Below are 26,849 nucleotides of genomic sequence, written 5' to 3' on the forward strand. Positions count from 1 at the left end.
TTCTTGTGCCAAAAAGGCAAATTCCTTCCTTCTCCTTAGGATTCTTGGAGGGATCTCTTTTAAAATCAAAACTTCTTGCTCAGCAATTGCAAATTTAGTATTGTAGGAGGCTTGAATAACCTCATTTCTAATTGCTCTCTTTGTAAAGTAAACCACCACATCTCTGGGTAGTTTCCTTTGTCTTGCAATCCACGAATTAACACGGAAAATTTTATCTATATCTTCCATAATTGCATCTGCTGGTCGCCCCAGCAACCCTTCCAAAGCCTCAGAAACTATTTTCTTCAAATTTTCTTTAAAATCCTCTTTTAAGCCTCTAATTCTCACAGCAAACTCCATCTCATGATACTGTATCAAGGTCAAATCACTATCAATTTTCTCCACCACATTTTCAGTCTCTGTCATTTTTGCATCTAATCTAATATTATTTTGGCTGAGATCTTCCACTCTCTTGTCCAAGCGCTCAATACATATAGCCATGCCTTGAAATGCAGATAAGATGTCTGCCCTTATTTCTGTTAACTTCTCATCCAGAAGCTCTGTGAACTTTTCATTCATAAGCTCAGCTAATTGTTGCGATTGCTTTTCCATGGCCTCTTGTAACACATTCTGCAAGTCTTTAACTGTAAAAGTTGATACAGGTACAGATGCGGGTGCAGGGGAAGGGGGCAATAAAGGTTGTAACAAAAACTGCTGCACCGGAAAAGCCCCCGCACTTCTAAGAGCTTTAGAGGATTTGGCAGCCATTTTCACCCACTATTGCCTGTTACGCACTTTCACTTTCAAACTCCACAAAATCCATTGAGTTAAAGATCATAAATTCACTTTCACCTAAATCTCCTGTATCGCTCTGCTTGCATCCAGGTTCTCAAAGGTTCTCTCTTGCTGGCAGGGATGGTTGCTGACGCCCTGCTCTGCTCCAAAAAGCCCGGAGCAGAGGCGCCCCGCAGTCCGGAGCATACCCAGGCTTCGGGGGGGGCTCAATCCTTCAGCCGCCAAAACTTTTAGCTCTGGCGGCCCCAGAGAGCTCCACCCCTACCTTGGGCGCTCACCCCCTCCTCTTCTCCCGAGGAGGGGGCTTCCGAGCCGCCAAAACAGCTGATCGGCGCTGTTTTCGGCGGCTCTACGGAGCCGGCGGGGCTGACAGCCAGAATGGCTGCCTGCGGTGACGCCTTGCCACCCGGAAGTCCTCACTTCAATTTCTTTAATCAAGGCAGGAGAAGACGAGGAAGTTCAGCCAGTCAAGATACATGACAAAATGAACTAATTCTACTTTATTGTAAGACTACATTAACAGAATTTTGCAGGTCTGAAAGCAAAAACCTCCTGCTTCTACTTTTAACTACTTGATCCATTATGGTGTGTCTTTCCTAAGATTCTTTCTTAGGAAAGCAACTGCAGGCTTCTCCCTAATTGTTTTCTCTTATTGTTCCCTGGGCAGCATCTCCACTTTCCTTTCTTCAAGGTTATTCAAACATTCCATTGCATCCATAAGCTATGAAACAAAATGGGGCAGTAAAGGTTTGATGAGAAGATCTGTAAAGACCTGATTGGATAAATCTGAAAGGATGCCAGATAATTTTGTAGTAATTAACGCTAATGAAATTGCAGGATAATTAAATTTTAGTCAAATCCTTTAAATATCCTCTGAAATTGGGTTCTACTTCATAGCCATTAAATCCACCTTAGAAGCTGGAATACTTAAGTACAGTTTTTTTGTAGAAATTCTACAAGTATTATTTCTATACAATTATACAAGTTTGTTTTGTATTATATCTATAAGCTAGATTTATAATTATAACTATAATTATAATTATACACATTATTCTAAACAGTGAGTAGATTTTGAGCTAGCTGAAAATATGGCTTAATAATAATAGATGCAACTTGTGGCCAATCCAGTTCATACATATCGGTTGATATTTATTTTACTGTCTTTTTAAAGCAGGCATGTCCAAAGTCCGGCCCGCGGGCCATTTGCGGCCCGCGGGGCGGTTTAATACGGCCCTCTAACAGCCCTCCCTGCTCTGTGCAAATGCGGCCCTCCCACGGCCCTCCCTTCTGATTGAGGGCGGCAAGCAGAAGACTGTCTGCCGCAGGAGGGAGGGCGGTGAGAGGGCCGCATCCTGACGTCACTGCCCAAACTTGGAAGACGAGCGGCGCAGGCGCAGGGCCGGCCTGGCGGGACTCACTGCCCTACTACAAGTGCATCAAGTTCGCGCTCTCGGCGTCCTCCACCCTCTTCTCGGTGTGTCTTAAGTGAGTGGGAACTTGAGGGGAAAAGAGAGGAAAAGAGAAGAATTTGGCTTTCTTTAAGTTCGGGGGGAAAAAAGAACGGTGACTCCCAAGTGTTTTTCAAGGTTATGCCTACTCCTATAAACATATTTATTTAATTCAAGCTAAGTTCAAATGCTGCTCCGAGTACTGTATGCCTGACAGTGGCGTAGCGTGGAGGGTGCAGGGGGGGCCGGCCGCACCGGGCGCAACATCTGGGGGGGGCGCCCATTAAGCTCGCCGGAGGGGGATGATTCCGCTTCGCCGAGGGTCGGAGGAGCGAGCGAGCGAGCGAGCGGGCGGAGCGTAGAAAGCAACTGCATTCGCTGCACCCAGCCAGAGCGGGATCCCGTCCTCCCGCGGCTGCGGATCGCCTCCTTTCTCGGGTGGGGGTGGGGAGGCTTGGCAGCGTCTTGCCTCCCTCTCTTTCTCCCGCCGCGGCTCTCTTCCGCTTGGCTCTCAACCTGCAAGCCCGGCCCCCCCGACCCAGACCCAGCTCCCGCCCCCGTCTCCTCCTTTCCCGGAGGTAAAGGTAACAACTGCGGCTGCTTGCTGCTGCTGCTGCTCCTCCTCCTCCTCCTCCTGCCGTATTGACTCTCTGCTACCCATTCCGAGAGGTGCGCGCGCACCTCCCCAAACCTGCCGACGTTTGGGGAGGTTTGGGGAGGTGCGCGCCGGGGAAAAGGCCGGGAGAGGAGGGGGTCCGGGCTGGGGGGGAGGGATGGGGTGGGGGAGAAGGAGGCTTCCCGGGCTGGGGGGGGAAGCAGAAGCGAGGGATCAGGACTCCTCCCGCTTGGCTGCCGCCGCCGCTGCCACCACTCCTACGGCTGCCGCCGCCTGCTCTCTTGGCTGGTTGCTTTCCGCTTCTCTCCCCCCCGCCTGCCCTCCTTCCTGCCTTCCTCCCCTCCACCTCGCCTTCCCCGCTCCCGCGTTTTCCCTCTCCCCGCCTCGCATTCGGGGTGATTCCCCGAGAGAGGGCGATGGGATTCCGGCGAGCTTTCAAGCCTTCTCGGCCGTCTCCGGCACGGCTCAGGAAGCGTTTCTGCGCTGCCCGGCCGGAGCCTTTGCCTCCTTCCCTCCCCCAAGGAAGGCGTCCTTTTTCAAGTTGCAAAACCAAGCGGGGTGAAGCGGGCTGTCGGGAAAGACATTCAGGAGGGTCACCCTGGAGAGGAGAGGGAGCGGGAGAAGGAGGAGGAGAAGGAGGAGGAGGAGGTGATCGACTCGCCCAACCCAGTCCAGGCCGGCCAGCCCCGTAACGTCCGAGCTCGCACCGCGGGCGGAGAGGCAGGAAGCCGAGAGGAAGAAGACCGCCAGGAAGCTGCCTCTGCAGCCGCCTCCTCCTCCTCCTCCTCCGCCGCCGCCACTGTCTCTGTCGACACCGGTGCTAGGAAGGCTGCCGGTGCTGCGGCCGCCTCTGCCGCCGCCACTGCCTCCTCCGCCACCGGGGCCTGACCCGGGGTGTCGCTGCTGGATCGCGCTCGTCCCTGCCGCGAGTCTTCTTCCTCTCGGCTTCCTGCCTCTCCGCCCGCGGTGCGAGCTCGGACGTTATGGGGCTGGCCGGCCCGGACTGGGTCGGGCGAGTCGATCATCTCCTCCTCCTTTCCCTCCTCCTCCTCCTCCTTCTCCCGCTCCCTCTCCTCTCCAGGGTGACCCTCCTGAATGTTTTTCCCGACAGCCCGCTTCACCCCGCTTGGTTTTGCAACTTGAAAAAGGACGCCTTGCTTGGGGGAGGGAAGGAGGCAAAGGCTCCGGCCAGGCAGCGCAGAAACGCTTCCTGAGCCGTGCCGGAGATGGCCGAGAAGGCTTGAAAGCTCGCCGGAATCCCATCGCCCTCTCCCGGGGAATCACCCCGAATGCAAGGGAGGGAGAGGGAAAACGCGGGAGCGGGGAAGGCGAGGCGGAGGGGAGGAAGGCAGGAAGGAGGGCAGGCGGGGGGAGAGAAGCGAAAAGCAACCAGCCGAGAGAGCAGGCGGCGGCGGCCGTAGGAGTGGCGGCGGCGGCAGCAGCCAAGCGGGAGGAGTCCTGATCCCTCACTTCTGCTTTCCCCCCCAGCCCGGGAAGCCTCCTTCTCCCCCACCCCATCCCTCCTCCCCCCAGCCTTTTCCCCGGCGCGCACCTCCCCAAACCTCCCCAAACGTCGGCAGGTCTCCGGACGGTGGCGGCTTGGAGAGGTGCGCGCGCACCTCTGCCCTTCGGAAAGGTGCGCGCGCACCTCTCGGAACGGGCGGTGCCACTCTCCATTTGGAGAGGTGCGCATGCACCACTGCCCGTTCGAAGAGGTGCGCGTGCACCGGGCGGCTGGGAGCCGCAGGAGACGGCTCAAAGAGCCGCATGTGGCTCCAGAGCCGCGGGTTGTCGACATTGTGAAAACTCAGCTGCCAGTTGATCTTAATGTTATAAAATGAAAAGTATGCCATTTGCAATTAACTTGGCATAAAATAATTCATTTGCATTTAATTGCAATTGTTCAAAGAATGTTCGGAAAAATGTTCGGCCCTCCAGCATGTTCACTTCATCCAATCTGGCCCTCTTTGAAAAAAGTTTGGACACCCCTGTTTTAAAGGAAGAGAACTTCTAATTTCTCATTGATGGTATTTATATGCAAGTATATTAGACACAAGTTAACTATTAAGAGACAAGCCAGCAAGTCTGTCTGAGAAAGACCTTTAAATGAGTTATTTCCTGAATTGTCTGTCTGTTAATTTATAAAGGCAATTTCCTTTTAGGAGGAACAGCAGACATGGTTGTTTATAGTTTTGCCTCTAATTATGGCTCTACTTCGGAGGCTGCTAAAGGCTCAGATTGACTGGATACAACAAATGAAACTTTTGTTCCTATGGCAATGAGTCAGGTCTAGGCACTAGTAGTTCATTGATCCCTAATTGTTTCAATGTTTTGTTGGGGTTTGAAGATCCAGAGTTTGTTTGAGTCATTTTATTCTTCTCTATAGTAAAGTATGTATGAAAGTACATTTTAAAAACTTTAAAGAATAAAAATCTTACTAAACAAACTAAATGATAACAGCAAAAATCTAATCGGCTTAAAGTTTGGATGGAAATTAAAAGGAAGAAAAACAAAATACTAGATAATAATAATAATAAGTTGGAAGGGACCTTGGAGGTCATCTAGTCCAACCCCCTGCTCAGGCAGGAAACCTATACCATTTCAGGCAAATGGCTGTCAAGTCTCCATGAAGCAGTTAAGGAAAGTAGGCATCACTCTGTTAGATTTGGTGATAGTTGTTCAAAAAATGCAGAGCTCAGGCTTAGTATTTCTTGAAATCAGCCAACTAAAAGAGCTTTTATTATGGAATGGCATATGTTATCTAATCTTACTAGAAAGAAAATATGCTGCATAGCAATGATCAAAACAAGTGTGCTCTTGGGAATCCTGATGTAGCAAAAATCCTATGTTTTCTTCTAACAGAGAATGCTGTTTAGGTCATGCAACTTGCTATTCAATTAATAAACTAATTTAGGAAAGCATAGACAGCTATAATGACAAAACATACATCAAGAAAGGGCTGTGGCAGAATAGCCATATCAACCCAATAAGATTGATCAATTTCCTATAAACTATACCAACATCACAATTTCCCCACAATAACTACATCTAATAAGCCCAACAAACATGAACTGTATAAACAAAATTTGAAGCAAGCCGGAAAAATCCTAACAAAACAGATATTTAATGATTATTAAAAGTGCCATGCTACAAGAAAAATCTAGACTGCCCACAGCATAGGTACCAAACACCTACCAGAGCTGGTACAAGCTGAAAAACAGCAGAATCTGTTAACTTCTTAAGGAATTATTGCATTATTTCACATTCAGTAAACTAGATCCTGAAAATATCTGGTTTATGGCCAGGTATTTGAAAAATTGCAGTTGCAATGTATGGCTGTGAAAGTTGGACCATAAGAAAGGCTGAGTGGCAAAGAATTGAGGCCTTTGAACTATGGTGCTGGAGAAGACTCCTACGAGTCCCTTGGTCTGCAAGGCGATCAAACCGGTCAGTCCTAGAGGAGATCAACCCTGACTGCTCTTTAGAAGGCCAGATCCTGAAGCTAAAACTCAAATACTTTGGCCACCTAATGAGAAGGAAGGACTCACAGGAGAAGAGCCTAATGCTGGGAAAGGTTGAGGGAAAGAAGAAAGGGACGACAAAGAATGAGGTGGCTGGATGGAGTCACTAAAGCAGTAGGTGTGAGCTTAAATGGACTGCAGAAGATGGTAGAGGACAGGAAGGCCTGGAGCAGGGGTGTCAAACTCAATTTCATTGAGGGCCGCATCAGCATTGCGGTTGCTCTCAGGGGGCCAGGTGGGTATGGCCTGGGTGGGCGTGGCTAGTGTGTATAGCTTACTGGGTGGGCGTGGCCAGCTCTACATCGTTCGCATCAAGGGTGCCTATGGGGGCCTGGGCAGGACTGGGACAGATCTGAGGGTCTCTGGGCCAGGGCCAAGGCAGTGGGGGCCGTTCCCTCACTGTTTCCAGGATGGCTTCACGGGCCGCATGAAACCACTTTGCGGGCCGGATCTGGCCCCCGGGCCTTGTGTTTGACATGTCTGCCCTGGAGGAATGTTGTCCATGGGGTCGCGATGGGTCGAACACAACTTCACAGCTAACAACATTATTTGAAAAATTAAGAAGACTTACAAGAATTTTTAATGACCCCACTTAGGTAGCTCTATCAAAGGCACCCACTTGTAGTATGACATTTTGCTTTAAGTATAAAAAGGCGAATTTCTTAATATTCATATAAAAAGCTTATCAGAGCGCTCTTTCTCTCTCACACACACACACACAAATAATGCTCATATGCACATTTTTCAGAGAAATTCTAGGAATATTATACAGATAACAATATTTAAATGCATTAAAATGTATTAAAATAACTAATTACCACTCCTTATTTCTTATTTTTAAAGATGAAAGGTACTGGATGAAATTCTAGAGTTTCATAACTTCACTTGTAATATTAATAACAGGATTCTATTAAATATATACAATTACTACAAACCTACATATAATTGCTTACATTCATTGCCACTAAGGACAGTGAAAACAATCTTAAATTTTAATGTATTTATATTATTTAAGTTTCCATTTTCATTCAGTGTTGGAAAGCAATAACTGAAACCTTAAAATGACAGGATTGGCAAAATGCATGGACAGGAATAAGTGGCAGCAAAATTGGCAAATTGTAGGCAGGAACAGTTTAGCAGCCATCTTGAGGAATTTCTAATGAAGATAATTATCAATTTAAGAGTTACATCAAATATTTCAAATCATTTTAATGAGAATTCACTCTAGGCAGTTTTGATATGCAATACAGTTTAGCTTAGTTTACTGTAGTTCAGAGATTCAAAGTGAAGCAGACAAACACGTAATCTGAGGAAGAAGACTGTTCCTCCACTCCCCCATCATGTTTCTGGTTTCATTTTTTTTAGACTTTTCATCTTTTGATTTTATCAGGATATTGTATAATCTTGTGCTTGTACTACTTGGTATCATAGAAGTATGAAAATATTATGATACATTTAAGTGAGGCAAACTTAACATATCATATTAATACTCAAGGAGATATATATCATCTTATACATTATCAAGTCAGTAATATAATAAGTAGTTAACACAGATGTGTCTCTTAATATTTAAGATTGTGTTTCCTATTTTTTCTTAAAATTCAGATTTTAGAGATTCAGCATCTTTCAGATAGCAATTACAATTCAAAATTTCTTTGCTCTCTTATATTTTTCTCTTATAAAACACAAACCAAGCAGTTGTTTTTCCTTTTTATATACAGTGACAGAATATTTATTTCCGTGGCAACAAAAGTATCCTTTGCCCACTTCAAATCAGTAGTTTAATTTTCGTAGAACTTTTTAAATACACAAAGATAAACACACCGCTATTTTTTGTTTAGAGGAGAAGCTAGAGTACTTCAAGAACTAAATGGCAGTATAAGTGATCATAAGGTAAGTGAGTACTACGTACTCATCAGATTTTGGTGATCCCTGTTACTACAATAGTTACCTTTATATACATGAGGTCATTTAAATGGTAATTTTATGCAGAACTCATTTTAAATTGCATACTAATAGCTTTTCATTGTGTGCAAATGAACTTGCAACATATTTCATCCAAACATTTTTATTAATCTTAAATCAAGTGAATGTTTTCATTACTGTATTTTAATGGTACATAACTAGCTATTATGTTGTATGATGCATGGTTTTAGTTAAAATGACAGTAATTGGCTTCCTGCCAAGTAGTTTGGAAATATTTTTAAAACCTGCCTAATCCAATTCTCTGTAACAAAAATAAGACTCTAGAAAATTTCTGTAGGAAATAAAACTATAAAAAATAATGTGAAAACTGAAAAGTTAGGAGACAAATATAATTTCATGGAGATAATCATAATTAATAAACATTTGGCATATATTTTGATATATTTCAAACTTGTAGTAATTAAATGGCTAAATAAACTTGCAAACCCACAATAGTTAATTAAAACAAAGACACTGTACTGAATATAAAAAGGTCAAAGTAATGAAGAGCTTGATTCAATTTTCAATGAATTTAAAAACCTTATGGGTATTCATAAATTAATAATTATTAATTAGCAATTAGCATATAATCTAGTTTATGTGTGTAAAGTTAAGAACACATATCTTCAATATTTAGCAGTACCACCGAAAATCTTTAAAGAAAGCTTGTTTTCTTAAACCTCTGTAGGTATGCGTTAGATAAATCCTTGGGAGAATGGCACATATTATATTTGTATATAACCTGAATATTTCATTCACCTGCCCCAAATGTCAAGATAGAATATTGTGGATACAATGCATCTGGAATTATGAAGAAGAGAGCAAAGTTTGAAACTGTCATAGTGGAGGCTTTCAATATTGAACATGATCTCAACATTAATGTTCTAAGAAACATGCGGACTAATTCAAAGAACTTAATACCCTACCCACTATTTGCAATATTTGTAATATATTATTGGATAGTATTTTCTAAAATACTAAACTGAATTTAGTATTTAGAAAATCTAAAAGATTTTCAATTCAAATAAATATCACTACTATTTATTCATTGTAGGCATATTAGCAGAGTTTATGTTTGCTTGGGTAATTCTTTATGTTTCTTTAATATGAATGAATTATAAAAAAATCAGAAATGATGTCACCTTATATAGAAGAGGTTTATCATGAGAAAGCAGAAATAAAAATAATTTATTCTTATGCTATCAACATATCTCAGCTTTGATGAAACATTCAAGATGAATTACAACGAAAACCAGTGAGAAGGAAATCATAGAAATACACACTCATGAAAATGTAAAGTTCTGTAAAATGCAGTTTTCACAATAAATAAACATGCATTATCTATGATCCACTTTTCATATATAAAGTATATAGAGGGGAAATCTTACACACAGTTCACAATGTTTTTCAAATCATCAAACAGATCTCCCTCCATTCTTGTATATGTTGTTTGAGTTAAAGGAGACTATTTGATGGCCCCTTTTCTGGAAGGTCTGGTCCATTTGTAATCATTAGATTGTTGCCCTAGTGTCCCAGCTCCTCATATTTGCTCTGGTATAGTTGTCTTCAATTCAATCTGGTCTTCTTCTTTCTCAAATTTCTTCTGATTTGTATGGAGATTTCCATTTTTAAAGTTGTTGCCTCGTCTGGATGTTCAGTAAGCTGTATTTGTTGAACAATACCTCTGTCTTGGTATTCAGTTGTTCAATTTCTGTTGTTTTCTGGATTGTTGGTTCTTTGGTTGCAATCAAAATTTGGCTTTGTAGATCTGAGCTGGCATCTTGGTCTTTCATTGTAGGTCTCATGTTCTCACAATGTGTTTCCACAAAGCAGAACTGCATATTGTTACAAGTATTTATTATGAACAAAAGGAAGTATCCTGGCTTGTTCCTTTATCAACTTACTTAGAGGAAGAGATATATATCTGTCTATATGTTGATTATCCTACTGTTCAAGTTTAGAATCCTCATTATTTAATGGGAATAAAAGGGTGGGCCGCTAGAGGCAGTGCTTCCATTGTGCTTTGGCGTTTGGTAGTATAATAATTTCATGCAAATTTTGAAATTATTCAAAATTAGTTTTGAAGAAGTATACTGGTAGTTTTATCAGGAATTCCAGCCATCCTTCCTGGAACACAAGCTTTGGGCTGCTCTCAAAGTCACAAAGCCTTACTATAAATGATTTCATTGAGGGACGGTAGATCCATGATGACAGATTATGTATTAGAAAACATGATGATTGATAAATAGTGGTCATTTCACATAAGTGGGAATTCTGTGGCCTGAAAGTATTCTCCTTGAACCTATTTGTGGATTTCAACTACCCAAAGATTGTATACTATTATGATATACCGTATATACTCTTCTGCAGCCAAGCCTACATTTCTTAGTCACAGGGCTTTCCGGAAGGCCTGTGCAGCCAAGAACTGAGCTATGGATTCAATACATAGCTCAGTTTTGCAAGACCTCAGCAGCCGATATGGGTCTCTACAGGGCATTGAATTTGCATGCTGTCTGCTGCAATTTCCATTCTTAAAATACTGAAAAAGGCCCTACCAGTCTGCCCAAACTAGATTAAAATAATAGCAACAATAACAAAACAAGTCCATTCCATCAGAGGTCATCAGTAAGGCTGAATTTTAGATGTTCCTCTCTTTAAACTTGTCTTCCCAGTCATCTCTAACAACTTTTCTTCCCATTGCTGGATTTGTCTACACTGAGTTATCTGGCGTGCCAAGAAGAGATTGGCATTTTGTTTTATATTTCTAAAATTTTATAATTGGCCAGTGAGCCATAGTAGTTTTTAAATTTCCTTTAATAGTATTATTCTCTTGAATCAACAGAACAATCAATACAACATGCTTTCCTACTCCTCAGGTTTGCTAACTTAAAAGACTAATGGCAGATACTATAAATTCCCATTGCACTAAGTCTTCTAATTACTTGCTTCACTTTCTTTTAATGTGTGTTTGTTTTACTATTCCTTCTATCCACCTGGGCAGAAAAAGTTCCCCAGTTGCTTGACTTCTATTGTCTACATTCAATTAAGGACAAATTAGCAATTTTTACTATCATTTTATTTTGCCCAAACATATCATATATTGCTTCTTTTGCTACAGCATTAAAGCTATGGTTCAATACTTGAAGGGTATTGATAAGACGCAAAGGAGATTTACTTAGTTAACATGGTAAATGTTACCATGGTATCTCATGGAAATTGAATTGATTGTTAACTTTCTTTTTACATGATGTTTATTGAATGTGGATGAGATTCAGTTTTAAAAAGCAAAATATTTTAATTCCCTAAGGCAAAAATAAAAGTCTTCGAAACTAAGTTTCTTTCAATAATAATTTATTACAGCCATTCATGAATAAACACTGATTTGTGCCTGAAGTCATCATTAAACTTTAGTGATTAAATAATACTGATGCTTTCGGTACAGCCCTGTATGACACAAGCACATAATCTTCTGCATGATTTCGAAAATTGCAGTTCTTTGCTTAAAGGTATAGTAAATAATGACACAGCCTTCCTATGTATATTTCTACTGTTTACCATGTAACTATTTTCTCTTCTTAGTAAATGCATGTAAGAGCATTTTAAGAATTTTAAGTTTAAGTTTATAAAAAATAATCATGAGAGCAATTAACATGCAAGGAACAAGTCCATATTTAATGCACCCAGTTTATAGATTAGTCTTACAAATTGTTCTGCAAAGTGTTTCTGTAAAATAAACTTTGTTTATGCAAAAAAGTAATTATGTAAAATAATATTTCATTGTATAAATTATAATCTGGAAACATTCCAAAAACTGTCATTCTTTTGAAATTTACTGTCTACATCAGCATCTATTACATGAAGTATATACACTCTAATAATTATTACACACATTCACGTTCTTTGAAATTATTTATGTGGCAACAGTGGTTGGGAAATAAGGTGAGAATCTGAAATACTCCCTCCCTCTTTTTTTCCTCAGGTTATGAGCATGATGAATTAGTGCATAATATATGAAAACAAAAAAAGCCAAAATGTTTCTTATGCAGATAAAAGATTAAGATAATGCTGCATAAAGTGACAGTGAAAAACTATGACTCCTTGATTTCACGGATTGTACACATCTAGTTTTTCTTGTTCTATTAACGTTGTTCACAGCATAGCTGGGCTGAACAATAATCTCAGTAACACAGTAATCTTTTTTTTGCTTTTTCCTTCAGCTTGAGAGTATGTTGAACTTGGAATAGAAATAATGTGGAAAAGAAGAACAATACAAGCTTTTCTCTTCTTTCCACTTTTATTTTAATGTCTCCATATAATTCCCCATATATCCACCATCCAGTGCTGCTACAATTATATTATGTAAATGATATGACTAATGTTGGGTAATATTTTCCAAAAATACATCTACGTTACTTTCTCTTTTAAAGAATCTAATAGTTCTTAAACTACATAGGATTGGAGGGAAAATTAAAGATCTTTCTGTAATATTTGGATTGTTTTTAAAAATTTGTGTGGTTGCTAGGAGTTTACAGTTCCTTGATGAAATATAATCAATAATAACATAACATGTTTAAATCAGACATGTCAAACACAAGGCCTGTGCGGTGGATCTGGCCTGCTATGTGGTTCCATCTGGCCCGGGGACCTGCTCTGAAAACAGCAAAGGACCGGCCCACCGCACCTCAGCCCAGCCCAGCCTGACCGGGCACTGATCTACAACCTGGTGCCAACCATCAAAGCCAGAATGCGCTCAGCCTTAGATTCACAGGACAGCTCTGGAACCAGTGACAGGTGCCCGCCGCCCTGCCTATGGAACGTGCGAACAAGCAGAATCCGGCATTGCTGCTAGTTGTCTTGCCCTGCAGGCTGACTTCACCCAGGATGCTGGCGCTGGTCGTCTCCTTTGCACAGGGGGCAGGGCAGAGGCAGTGGGGCAGGTCCTTGTTGATTCCAGGGCTGCCCCGTAGAACCTTCGTTCCTTCCTTCTCATCTCTTTCCTTCCTCCACGCTCAGGAAGGGGTGATGGGAGGGAGAGAGATTGCCAATGCTGCCATGCTGCCAGTGGCCGTCGCTATCCCACGTGAGCAGGTGGGGCAGTCCTGGTGAAAGGGAAGCCTCATGCCTTCAAGGCTAGGTCAGCGAGGGGGCTATGGAGGTGCTGGTGGGGGTGTGTGGCACTGATCTACAACCTGGTTGCATCAAAGCCAGAACGCGCTCAGCCTTAGATCCATGGGGAAGCCGGAGAGGCGGGACAGAGGTGGTGGGGCAGCTCCTTGCTGGTTCCAGGGATGCCATGTAGATCTAAGGCTGAGTGCATTCTGGCTTTGATGGATGCAGCCAGGTTGTAGATCAGTGCCACACACCCCCACCAGCACCTCCATTGCCCTGTCACTGACCTAGCCTTGCAGTCACGAGGCTTCCCTTTCACTGGGACTACCCCCACCCACCCACATGGGATAGTGACAGCCAGCAGCAGCATGGCAGCACTAGCAACCTCTCCCCCTCCCATCACCACTTTCTGAGCATGGAGGAAGGAAAGAGATGAGAAGGCGAAGAAACGAACAGAGGGAGGGAAGAAGAAAGGGAGGGAGGAACAGAGGGAGGGAAGGAAGGAAGGAACTTGGTTGGAGATGCCCCGGTTCACACAGTTCTGCTTCAATCCTGGATCCATTGAGAGTTAGGGCTCAAAGGAGAAAGCAATTTTGTGTTCTCTTTTGTCACAGACAGGACTTTATTGGCAATTCAAGTTAACATTGGTATTCTTGAATTGTGAATTCTTAGGAAAGTATCCTCTCCTCTCTGCTGCAAACAGCCATTTCCAGTGGGGAAAACAGGACAAAGCAGAGTGGGGAAAAATATTTTCCTTTGCTATATTTTTAGTCTGAATGGCAGGGTCCCTGTAGGAGAGCCCTTTTAAGGATTATGTATTAATAGAAAAGCAACTAGCTTACCTCTGTTCCTACATGCCAAAGCTGTTGCATATAAAAAGCTCTGATCAACTATCACAGCCACCATTTTGACAATTCTGCTGTATTGTTGTCTTTGGATGCCCTCACTAAAGGCAAGCATGGGATAAACTGAGCCTGGTTTGTTCTCGGTCTTTTAAGTGGCCACAGACTACTAGCAAAAGTGGCATTTGATCACAAGGCAAGGAGGCATCGAGGAATGTTTCCCCTTTTGCATCTGAGCATCTAAGAAGGGACAGGAAAGGAGAAAGGGAAAGACAAACAAAAAGAAGGAAAGAGGGGAAGGAAGAAGAAGGAAAGGAGACTGAAGAGGGAAGGAAAAAGATGAAAGGGGGGAAGGAAGGAAGATTATAATGAGAGAGGAAGGGTCTGAAGGACGGCCTGCCTTAGCACTTGGCCACAAGCAGCCCTACTGCCCTTTTGCCATCCCCTTGTGCCCTCCTCCTGACCTTCCTGGTGGCCTCCCATCCTATTGCTGAGGATGCTTCGGATACAAAGCTGAGTCTTCTCGCAGGGAGAGGGAGTGGGCCTCTCTCTGACTCAAACATTTTGCCCTCCCGCACACATCATGAGCAACTTGGCCAAGGAGAGCGAGCATAGCAGCAGCAGCCTCAAGAAGGTAAGTGCAGCTGGGTGCCCCCTTGGGGAAGTGGGGCTAGGCTAGGCTGAGCTGCAGGGTCCCTGAACCTGAGGGCTGGACACTTGACCTCTGCTGAGCAGGGCTCTGGGCAGCCCATGCCACTGTCCAGGGGCCCCCTGCACAGAGGGGGACGATGAGACTCCTCCAGTGGACCATGCCCTGGCGCTCGCCCCGGTCCTTCCTCCGCTGGAGACCCTCGGATCTGCCCCAGGCACCCCTGATGAGAGTGATGTTGAGCTGGCCACGCTGCCCAGTAGGCCACACCCACTGCCCCCCTGAGGGCAACCACAATGCTAATGCGGTCCTCAATGAAATTGAGTTTGAAACCCTGGTTTAAATGTTCATTTTTACTGAAATATTTTTTTTTAATGTTTTTTAAAATTGCACCTATAATGTCAATATAAGAGAAACACATATTTGTTTTTATTTAGTGCAAAATAAACACGCCAGACTGTACAAATTTAAAATTCAACACATGGATTATCATGAAAGTAGAATAATATATTATTTCTTCATTATATATAATATACACTAATATACACTACACATAGAAACAAGTGATGATGAACTAGTCACTTCCTAATCATATCTGTGTCTCCCCAAAATAGTTTAACTTTGAAAAAAGTTAAATACCCCTTTTAATTGTCTCTGATTTACAGTATACCTTTTTTAACCAAAGCATTTTAAAATGCAGAATAGGATGCGAAGAGATATTAGAGGGATTGAAATGATCCTACATGTCCAAATAATTTCTCAACCAGAGTTGTATCAGCAAGAGGCAGATTCACACAAGCATATTTTGAAGTAAGTTCCCTGGAAAACATGTGACACTATATATTCCAGACCTTTTCACCATAAGTCTAATGAAACTGAAGAAACATTTATGCTAGATGAAATATCACATGGTATTACAGATAAATAAACTTCAAAACTCACCTACAGTTTGGAGGAGGGTCTAATGTAATTTCTGCAAGCTCCTTCTGAATCCTCAAAAGAAAAGAAACACAAATTAAAATAATAGAAGTATTTTAAAAATCAGTTTCCTTCCAATTTTATTGAAGGTGTTTAATCACCAGGAATAAAACTAGGGTTTTAATTACAAATTAAAAGACAATGCCAATCAATTTAATCTGGCCTGGCCTTTCATGAGGCAGCTGCTAGTCATCTGAGGTTTTCTTCCTGAGATTATGTTCAGTAATCATGTGCAAATGATAGATTTGCAGTCAGTGGATTACTTAAACTGAACAGAGAAGAATGGAATTGCGGTATGTCAAAATGGTGTTGTCAGCATGTGTACAATTCAATAATACTGGAAAGGCAAGAAATGTTTAGACTTTTAAAGCCATGTGCTTTGGGAAAACCTATTAATCCAAGCTCTATACCAAATCTAAATACAATAATCATGACTTTGGAAACCTTTGAGTGTTCTCTACGTTTCGCTTACCTCTTAGATAAGAAAGAAAACCAAAATACTAAGATATTTTATCATTCAGCATTATAAAATTAAGTCACACTGGTTCAACATTACCCACAATGGAAGAACAGCGGGCGCAGATGATGGAATTTGCAGAGATGGCTAAATTAACTACATTAGTCTGAGGGGAAAAAATATTTACATTTTAGGTCGACTTCAAATCCCTTATAGACTCTTGCTTGAAAGGAGAAAAATGCACATGATTTTCAGTTTTGATTAGAAAAAAAACGATATAGAAAAAATGATTTTTTAAATCATAGACTAAGGGACAAATATGAATATTAGTTTTCTTACTCATGTGCACATACATACATGACTTATAAAATGGCTCAGCTTTAATAACAGTGAGATGAGTATAGTTATTAAACAAGCAACTGTTATTGTACGTTCTGCAGAACTGTCAATCAATCCGTTAGCATATAAATATGGTAAGACTATCAATTATAGTTATTAAAAGAAAAAAGACTGAAAATTAACCCAAAGAGCACATACCTTTTAGCACTGGTTGAAAGCTTAGCTGCTGTTTTGCTAGAGATTTTGCCCTCTTTTTTCTTGGGTTGAATGTGTTCTCTTTCTTGATCCTGTTGAATACTTTCTCGCTGATCTCCATCAGAGCTGCCTACACTGGTACTTGGACTACCATCAACTCTCTGCCCTTCAGTCGACATCTTATATTCTAAATGAAAAGTAATAAAAATTAAAAATAGATGAATGAATACTGCTGTTTGGCTCTGAAGATACTAAATAAAATATACTCAATTAAATCATATATATTTGAATATTTTCACATATTATTTCTAAATATATTTGAGGGTTTACATTATTCGATTCACAGAATCCGACTACTAGAATGCAATCTTTCTCATACTTTCTCATCTTTCTCACTCAATGAGACTCAGTTCCAAAATAGAGTTAAATTCAAATATAAAATTCTATTCCTCTTTGTGAACTATAAAAAAGAGAAAATTAATTCACACCACAATCTCATGAGAAAATAATAATCTTATATTATTTTTTTCAGAAGAAAAATATAAGATGACAAATACAGAAGAACTAATCATAAGTGAATTGTAGAAATATTGCCTGTGTCTGATTCCAATAAACATTTTTCAATAATGCTCATAAACTTTTTACTTCATGCATTCTTTCTTCAATTATCAACAAAAGTAGAATATCATATTGAACTGAAATTTTTTATGCTTCATAGTCTTTTTCTAAATTCCTCTATACGTTGAGAGATTTCTACTTTTCTTGCTCATTGGAATGTTTGTAATTATGCCTTCAACATCTGAAACTCCATTCTTTTTATTTCTAACTACAGGATTCAATCCAATATTTCCCAAAAGTAATAGCAATAGTATTAAAAATCAACAGGCTGTCTTTTTGCTTAATAACTGCCTCCATAAGGACACCCAAGATTCCTTTTCATTAAAAAACGTATCAGTTTCTAGATTCATCTGATAAATTCCTCTGTTCTATATTGTGTAAATTGATTTTTGACACACATTTGATTTAGCTGTAGCATAAAGCATTGAACAGGGAACGAGTGGAGATTTTAAAATGCATAAACAAAACTAGAGAATCTTTAAAAACCATGCTTAACAGTGGATGTGAATAATAAGAGCAAGACTAAGTCAGTAGACTATAACAGCTGGATAGAAATGTTATACACCTGGAAAATGATAGACTGGAATGGCAGTAAGAAACCTATCTGAAATTAATATAAGAAAATCTGATAAAACAAATATCAACAAGAAGACGCTTTAGAAGACTGTAAGAAAAAAATGAACAAGTATAGCATTTTCATAACAAGACAAAGTTATTGTAACAAGAGACTATATATGAAATCAACTGTCTCAAAACTGTGACAAAGAACAGTGAGAGCCAAAACAATAGAAATACTATGCAAAGCTTACTAAAGCGGGGATCTTCCTATGAGAAAAATTTAAAAAGTGCAAGGAAGATTCTATGAACTCTCTACCATTTAGAGATTCTCTTCCATCTTGCAAATATACTTATTTTCTCCGTCACTGTCTCATTTTTATGTTGGTATAGTTATAGAAAATTATAGTGAAGCAAGTACCGGTATGATGAAAAAGTGAATGAAAAATAGGAAATTGGCATTTTGAATTATTTAGCCTCTTAGCCTTCATTCTTTATAATTGTGTGCCATGTATCTATGTCTCTGTTATAAGTGAGAGCCAGTCTGGTATAGTGGCTAAAGGGTTGCACTAGAACCTGGTGAATTTTATTCCTTGTTGAAAGCCATGGCATGAAAGCTAACTGGCTAACTTTGGGGCAGCCAAACTCTTTCCAAACCACCTCACAGGATTTTTGCAGCAGAAAACACAAGAGTGTGGAAAACATTGTATATACCACTTTAAATTCTATAAAATAAAGATGACATATAAATCTAATAATCAGTACAAAACTTAGCAGTAAAAGTTACATAAAAGACAAGCAAGCAAAACTGTACATGTTACAATGCTTGTTGATTTTTCTTCCCTTTTGGAATTTAAAATAGAGGATTTGACAATTACGTCTCTACCTTTTGGCTAAGGTGAAATATAGAAATCATTACAGTTGTACATACAAAAGTCAAACTAAGGAACAAATTGTGCTCAAGCAAGAATATTTCCTTTAACAGCTGAAATTCAGTCAAAAACATGAACTAGAAAGTTTTTGGAAACACCTCTTGGTTGAACAGTGCTAACAGTACCACCCTCCTTCCACAAACATATCAATATAGTGTGTGGAACTGAGTAGTTTTTATACTCAATAATACACAACCGTATCTACAAATACAATTTAGCACTACCAAGAAAAAGAGCTAAAAAGAGCTGCAAAAATATGGCATATATTTTTCTGCAATTATACATATTTCAACCATTCAGGACTACTATGTCTGAAAATATACTATTTTGTAAAACAATACATTTGAATTTTTTTTAATGTTAATCAATACAAAACACATTAAATGAAATGTTGTGTTTCCCTAATGTATTTCAAAATATGAATCAACATCTATTCTAAATAAGCCCATGTTTGTCTCTAAATGAGACTGAATCATCACAGTCTACTCTATAGCAAAGGACTGTAGGAACTGTAGTTGAAAATATATGGAGGGAACCAAATTTCCCATACTGATTGGGGTTTGGATCACAATGACTTCAGTACAGTGGCTCCAATTCCCAAAATTTGCAAGCAATCCAAATGATTTACTCCTGATCAAAATATTGCCTTAAAAACACTAGAATTAAGAAAGCAATGTGACCCTTGAAAGTCATTATTTTTGATCACTGATACTCAGTGCTTTTTTTGTAAAAGAAAAAGGTGCCGGAACTCACACGTCATAAAACCCGCCTTGCCTACCCTACAAGGTTCCATCCAAAAAAGGTGCCGGAACTCCATTCTGAGCATTCTATGAGAAAAAAAAAGCCCTGCTGATACTTATTTTATGATGTTTTGCTTTAATTAAGGGAAATTTAAGATTTTTTGATAAAACTGACTAGAGGATGGAAAAAATCTGAAACAAAACCAAGCAACTCTCACCAAGTAGGCCAATACCTAACACTGATCAATATTTGTAGAAGCTTAAGACTATAAATAAATAAATGTATTAAAACACACACATATTACTTGAAGGTTTCAACCATCCTGGCCAAAAGCTTGGGCAACAAAGTCTTCAAGGTCCTGCACAATGTAAGTTCTTATAAGTTTCAGCTGTAGGTCGATATAGGAATTCTAAATAAATTAGATAGCAATAATATAAAATGAGCAATGTTATATAACATCATTCACAGTAATGCCAGAAACAAGTCTATTAAAATTCTTATGACATAAGGAATGAAACCTTGCTTCTTACAAAGCACGTTGCTTCAAAAAGATCTCATAAATTCTATTGCTGTAGCAAGTACTTATCAGTCCTATTGTATTCTGTTCTCAAGGCAAACATGACGCAAGACAAACAGAAGTCTGGAGGTAATTACTACTGAGCTGTCTCAGTAATTACTCTAAGCTGTGACCAGTAAAGTGAAAATAATCTAAGAGTAGCACCCATAGGCTTCCCCCCACTTTTTTTTTAAAGCGAGTAAAGAGATCCCTTTCTTATGTTTTCTTCTGGTTACCCCTATTATAATTAAAACTGGTTTAGATTTAGGATAATAGAATAAAACTGATGAAAAGGTGGAGATAACTCAAGTAACAAATTTTAGCTGTTTAATAAAAAGCAATATAAAAAGTATTAGACTTTTTCAGGTAAAAAACCTATTGAATTAGAATTAAATCATATTTTGGTAAATGAATTTCCACATGCAAAATCAATTCATTTTCCAAAGAAAATTACAAAAATAGTAAAACAGTATTTAAATCATTAAAAATTAATTTACTTCAAAAATGCCACTATTTAATCACGCTTGTAATATTTTTTCCCCAAAATTTGGCTTTGGTACCAGGTCTGAGGGCAATGTTTATTATTTGTCTAAGACTTCTGTTTTATTTTATTAATTTTGTTTTTTATTAGATCATTTTAGTCTGTCCTATATGATTTAACATATCAAGCTATTTTTTTCTATTTTTTGTACACTGCCCACTGGAGTTGGGAAGCCAGTAAATTTTAAATAGTAATAATTTATTTATTTCTACCATACCATTATTTTTATAAAGAACTCAAGGCAGTGAACATATCCAATACTCTTTCCTCCTATTTTCTCCCAAAAAAACAACCATGTGAGATGAGTTGGCTAAGAATGACTGGCTCAAAATCACCGGACTGGTTTCATGCCTTAAGTGGGCTAGAACTCAGTCTGCTGGTTAATAGCCTGGTGCTTACCCACTAGACCAAACAGGCTTAATATGGATAAAAATAATTATAAATATTGCAAATGGCAACTATTGTTTATAAAAATGTGTTTTTAAAATCTAAAAATCACTTATAGATTTTTCTCTTATTTTTTTTCATATACAACTCAAAGTATCAAACGTACCAGCAGTCCTTCCTCCTCCAATTTTCCACACAATAATTCTATGAAGTGTTGGGTTAAGAAGTTCACTATGGCAGAAAGAAAGAAATCTGAAATATTTACTCTATTTTTACTGTGCAACTGTTGAACTGTTGTCATATGCATATTTAATTCAGCCACATTTTATATTAAATTAAAAATCCCAAAAAATCTACTTTTATCTATACTTCCTTTTAAAACTGATCTTTTCAAGTAGCACAACTTTTAAAAAAGGACAACAAAACCTGTGCATACGTACTTTCATGTGGTTTGCCAGAAAAAAATAGCAGTGTTCTCCAGGTATATATGCTTGTCTTAACAATTGTGTGCCATAAAAAGTATTGACCACATTTTTTTCCCAAGTGTTACAGTTCATCAGATAAATGTATAACAGTCTGCTACACATAATTATTTCAATAAGAAAAGGTAAACTTTTACAATCAAAAATAAATGTTTAAATCTGTCATTATCTATTTTCTTATTTTTTCGGTCCACTTCATCCCTTCAATCAAAACACAGTTTCACAAACTTCATGTAGCCATCTGAAATGAACATCAAGCTACATTTTAAGACATTTGTAATTAAATATAAATGTTGGAACAAATGTTTTCAAAATAAAAACATGTGAAGTTCAATCTTTTACATGTGTTGAAAAGAAAAGAAAAACAGTCAACCAAGGAGAAAGATGTATTCGGAAAACATTTTATTGCTGCTATTAGCATTACTGCAAACAGGAAGCTTCAAGATTAAGTCACAATGCAAAGACAAAGTTTAAATTCCTTTTATTAAATTGCTCTACATGCAAGGAAAGGATTTAGGCAGGGATGTAACAAGATTAGAAAGTTAAGACAAGAAAATGAATCAAACCTGGGTATTACAGAATCTGGGGTTTGTGTAAAATTTAATAAATAATTGGAGACCCCGCCCCACCCAGCCTGTCCTTTAAACACCATCCAGAAAAGAATGAACAGAATTTGAGAAACGTGAAATTGTGATTTACGGTAATAACAATGGAAGATAGTGATGTCTTACTAAAGCACCTTTAATTTCAAGGAAGCAAAAATGAATTGAACATTTACTGCAAATCCAAATCTGGTCTAGTGGTTAAGACTAGGTTAGAAATCAAGATGAGTTCTGATCTTGCCCTAGGCATGAAAGCTGGCTGGATGACTATGGACCAATTACTCTCTCTCAACCTACACAGACTCTGCACTTGCAGAAAAAAGCTAGAAAGAAAAAAATATTCCATAGAGTAGCAGCCAGCCCAATCCACTCCTTTATAAGGAGCCAGCCTAAAGGATAAGAATGTAGAAACACCGGCATTTAGGATGGGGAAACAGAAGGAGAACAGGGGACCTTAGTTTATGCTAAAATAAGCTAAAGTTTGAGATTCTGAAAGTAGAAGAGAAAAGAGTAAACCAGAGAACTTATACTGATAAGCAGACACTGGGAATAGATTTGTACAAGCAGCCTATTTTTCTGTCTTCCTAAAGGGGATGAAGAACCACATGTCATAGACATAATTATGTAGTACTGGCAATGGCAATGGGATTAAAATGCAAACTTTAAATGTGATGTTTTCCATTTTCAAGACTTCTTTTAGAAAGGCACCAAAAACAATGGGGTAAAAAGAAAATTGTATTAAAACTACATAAAACTAATAACGGATAAAGAAATAGGTAGAAATGGAGGATGGCAGGTAATGAGATTTAAGAGGCTGTAGTCTGCCTGAAATACATATATGGACATTCAAGAAATGACATAGGTAAAGTGGTGGTAGAAGGCAATCTTAGAAAATTCCCATCACACAATGCTATTATAGAAAAGTGTTTGCTGTCACACTTCCCTGATCTGTTTTAAAAGGGGGAAGGGAAAGTTGTTTAACCTTTTCTTCTGTTTGAGAACTGAAATATCTATCCTAGAGAGCCTGTTTCACACACTATTTCTTACTAAAATACTTATTTCATTTAACTAGAAATGAAGAAAAGATTTATTTTGTACGTATGGAGATAAAAGGTACTACTTGATATTTAACAAGTAGTAAGATAATAAAGGTTAAACACTAAACAGGATGATAGCAATTCTATGTTACCATGGGAAAAAATAATTTTCATATATAAATCAAGTAATATCCCTCCGTACATGCTAAGGTAATAGACTATAGAGCCGTGGTGATGAACCTATGGGCACACACGCAGTCGGCCCAGTCCTAGGCCTTCAGATGGGTTTTATAGAAGCTTTTTGGTTTAGGCCTCCACCGCTCTGTGGGGGGAAAAAAGAATCAATCAATCAATCAATCAATCAATTTCAAGTTCTCGCGAGGAAAAAAAAGATCTCCCAAAGTTGAAATAGATTGAACTTTTTAGTCCCACAGTCTGCAGCCACGCCCACCTAGCACCTGACGATACATAAGTGGGTTTTGGGTTGCAGTTTGGGCACTCGCTCTCTAAAAGGTTCGCCATCACTGCTATAGAGGAATCACGAAATGTTTTCACATTAACAGGCAGCATTAAAATGAGAAAATAAGAATGAAAAACTCAAATGAAAAATCTCAAGATGGAAAATTGCTAGGCTAAGTTACTTAAAAAGATACAATGAAAAAGCTGGTGGTATTAATGAAATATGATCCACTGAGAATATAAGAATGCAGGAATAATTCAGTGATGTCAGATTGACAATAGATTATACAGACTGAAGGATTGTCTCAGGAAGTGTTAATTGAATCCTTAGTTATACAGAATGAATTTTCGGTATCAATACCATTTCTGTGTAAAAAGGTGCACACAATGTCAGCTGAGAAAAATACCTGAGTGTCTATCATTTCATAACATAACATAAAGTTCTCATGTGGATAAACACTGTTACAAAGGGCAATACACAGGTAGTTTTTGTAAAGAAATAGTCCACATGGAAAATTAATAAAATGAAAAGTAATCCTTTGGTTCAATTACTCTATTACTTTCAAGTGAACCTACTGTTGTTTACTTTTTAAACATGTTTGGGTTGCACTGTTATACTACTACTAGATAGCTAGATAGCTATCCTAAAATAATAGTTCACAAGAAATTTTATGTGACTAAATCAGAAAATAAAGTGATTTGGTATAGGAGCATTTCTTTGTGATGGTTTAAAAAGTAAACAACAGTAGGTTCACTTGAAAGTAATACAGTAATTGAACCAAAGGATTACTTTTCATTTTATTAATGACATTTGGAAGATGTTATAAGAAGGCAATGAATTGATTTTAAGTTAGGAAGGAATTCTCTATTAGAAATACCAGTTAGAATAGCTGGATCAATGACAGAGTTGCTCTGCAAAAGGCTGCATTTTTAGAGGATGTTTTAAGATTTGTTAAGATCTATTTTTTTAGATGACAGAATTAAGAGATAATAAATGAATATATACTTTAAAATGTTTTTTTAAATTAAATAAAAAGCGATAAGCTAATGCTTGGGAGCAAAAACTGTTTTAGGAGTGAAGACTTTGGTGTTCCTTGAGCTTGGATGTTTGCTTGTTAAACGTTTTCTTACCCACCTAGGTAACATTGTCAGTATTTTAGCAGTTAGCAGGCCACAGCAGCATTGTTTGATTGATTGGAGTAGAAAGATCGTGAAAAGGATTGCATACTTGATGTGCACAAATCTATCCAAATCTATTTTTTACTTTTTGCTTTACAGATGTACTACATACCTTAATGTTCTGTGATGCCCAATAGCATATATAATAAGGATCAGAATTCCCACTGCAATGTGCATAAAACGAATGAGAAAACCAAATCCACCTTCCTCTCTTGTGAGTATAGAAGGATGATGAAAGGGCATTTGTAGCATGGTCTTGGGTAGTGTTGGCAGACCACCGGCAATTAAAGGGATGCCACTAGGGTATAGAGCAGTTGATGATGCTTGTGGGAGAGAGGAAGGAGTAAGAAAGAATGAGGGAGAAAAGAATGATGGGGGAGGGGGGGGGGCAGGAGGTAAACAGCTGGTGTAGGTTGGGCAGAAGAAATGGAGGCGGGAGGTACCGTAATGGCACCGAAACTCTTTGCCTTCGACTAGTATTGGAGCCCCGATTACAGAGAGGGATGTAGAAAAGATTAACCGGGAATTGAAGGACGTTTTAGATTGAAGGAAACATCGCCAAGTTGGGGAGGAGGTGGGGGGGGAGGTTCCTGCCTCGTGGATAATCAACATTATGGAGAAGAAGGGATTAGCATTGCTTGCCGCGGTAGGCAGGGGCAGTTTTAATAGTGGGGAGAGCGATTGTATTTGAGGAAGGGGGCATTTTCAGGAGTGGAAAAGGGGGAAAACGAGGCTTTTACCTGTGGGAGAAGGGGCAGGCGCAAGTCTCTCGCTCTCCACCTTCGGTGCTCTGCGTGTTAATCCTTATCCAAGGGAAGGGGCGCCCAGTAGGGGGTGGGGAATGAATCTTAACGGCCGGTCACGGAAACATAACGCGCCCACCACTCTTCCCATCCACCCTCGACGATGACTTCCTTAGCTACTCTTTCGCCACCGCCGCCTGAAGAAAACTAAACGCGTTGCGCGAAGCGCGTTCCCGAATGGCCCAATTAAGCCCAGAGTTGGGCTGTGGAGCGGGGGGGGGGGGAAGGACCAGGCGGGGGCGCGCCTGAGCACGAGGGCTGGGCAGAATGACCGCGCGAGGAAAAGTAGCTCAGGAATTGGGAGCGAGTACGCGCGGCCGCGAGGAAGACGAGGCGGCGGGAGGGCGGAGATAAAAGCACGATTTAAAGGGAAAGTGAGGTTGAGATAAGGCAGGAGAGAGGAGGTTTGGCTCTTAGGGCGAAGTGCGTAGCGCAAGGTAGGGGAGGTGGGTTGTCTTCTTTGGATGAAACTGAGGTCAAAAGGAAGGGGAGGCAGATGGTAAGAGCAGGGTGAAGCCTGTGTGGTTTTTGAAGGAAAGACTTATTTCCGTAAACTCTGAACGCTGCTTTGGGTTAACAGCGAAGAAGAGTCCAAGTTTAGGAGTCAGAGAAATAGTACGGCCAATTCTTGATAGTATGATAGGGGAGAAGATCACTTAGCCCACGCAAAAACGGGAAGAAATGCTTGTCCATGCCCTCTGGGGACATGGAATTGGATCTTATGAGGCTGATCCATCAGAACTCTCATCTGCGAATTTAAGTGAAGCCAGAAATCTAGAGTTCAGCACAATAAAAGAAATGGAGAAATAGGGAGGAGTCTTCCAAAGTTAAAAAAACTTGCATATTGTACTTTGATCTCATTCCCAGATCCACAGCATAAGCGTGTTTTCCAGAACTATTTTTATATGATATTATCTCCATGATATGCTTTCTCCAACTCACAGCTGAGAAAGTCTTATTTAGTTGTTCAGTCTTTTCCATTTCTCCATATAATGTGTTTTGCTCTGGACTATGGTGTCCCCAATGGTGTGGCTGATGAAATGATCAGGAGTTCTGTCAAGGCC

The 26,849-nt window shown here is 39.7% G+C and overlaps 1 protein-coding gene across 5 annotated transcripts in view; it reads right to left on the reverse strand.

Annotated features, from left to right (window-relative positions):
- Positions 1-25,960, reverse strand: part of LOC308678040 (ubiquitin-conjugating enzyme E2 E2) — an 85,845-nt gene extending 59,885 nt beyond the window's left edge. Inside the window, exons 1-5 of one of the 5 annotated variants that reach the window (XM_081344845.1) lie at positions 25,723-25,960; positions 21,390-21,454; positions 20,044-20,148; positions 16,897-17,080; positions 15,867-15,917 (exon numbers count right to left, since the gene is read on the reverse strand). In XM_081344845.1, coding sequence (XP_081200971.1) covers positions 15,867-15,917; positions 16,897-17,072 — 227 coding nt within the window. In that variant the 5' untranslated portion in view covers positions 17,073-17,080; positions 20,044-20,148; positions 21,390-21,454; positions 25,723-25,960. Of the gene's footprint in view, positions 1-15,866; positions 15,918-16,896; positions 17,081-20,034; positions 20,149-21,389; positions 21,455-25,722 lie in introns of all 5 variants that reach the window. The other 4 variants (XM_081344843.1, XM_081344844.1, XM_081344847.1 and 1 more) reach the window with 4 other exon arrangements.
- Positions 25,961-26,849: the final 889 nt, after the last annotated feature.

This window comes from Vipera berus (genome assembly GCF_964194415.1).
Source record: "Vipera berus genome assembly, chromosome: Z".
Lineage (NCBI taxonomy): Eukaryota > Metazoa > Chordata > Lepidosauria > Squamata > Viperidae > Vipera > Vipera berus.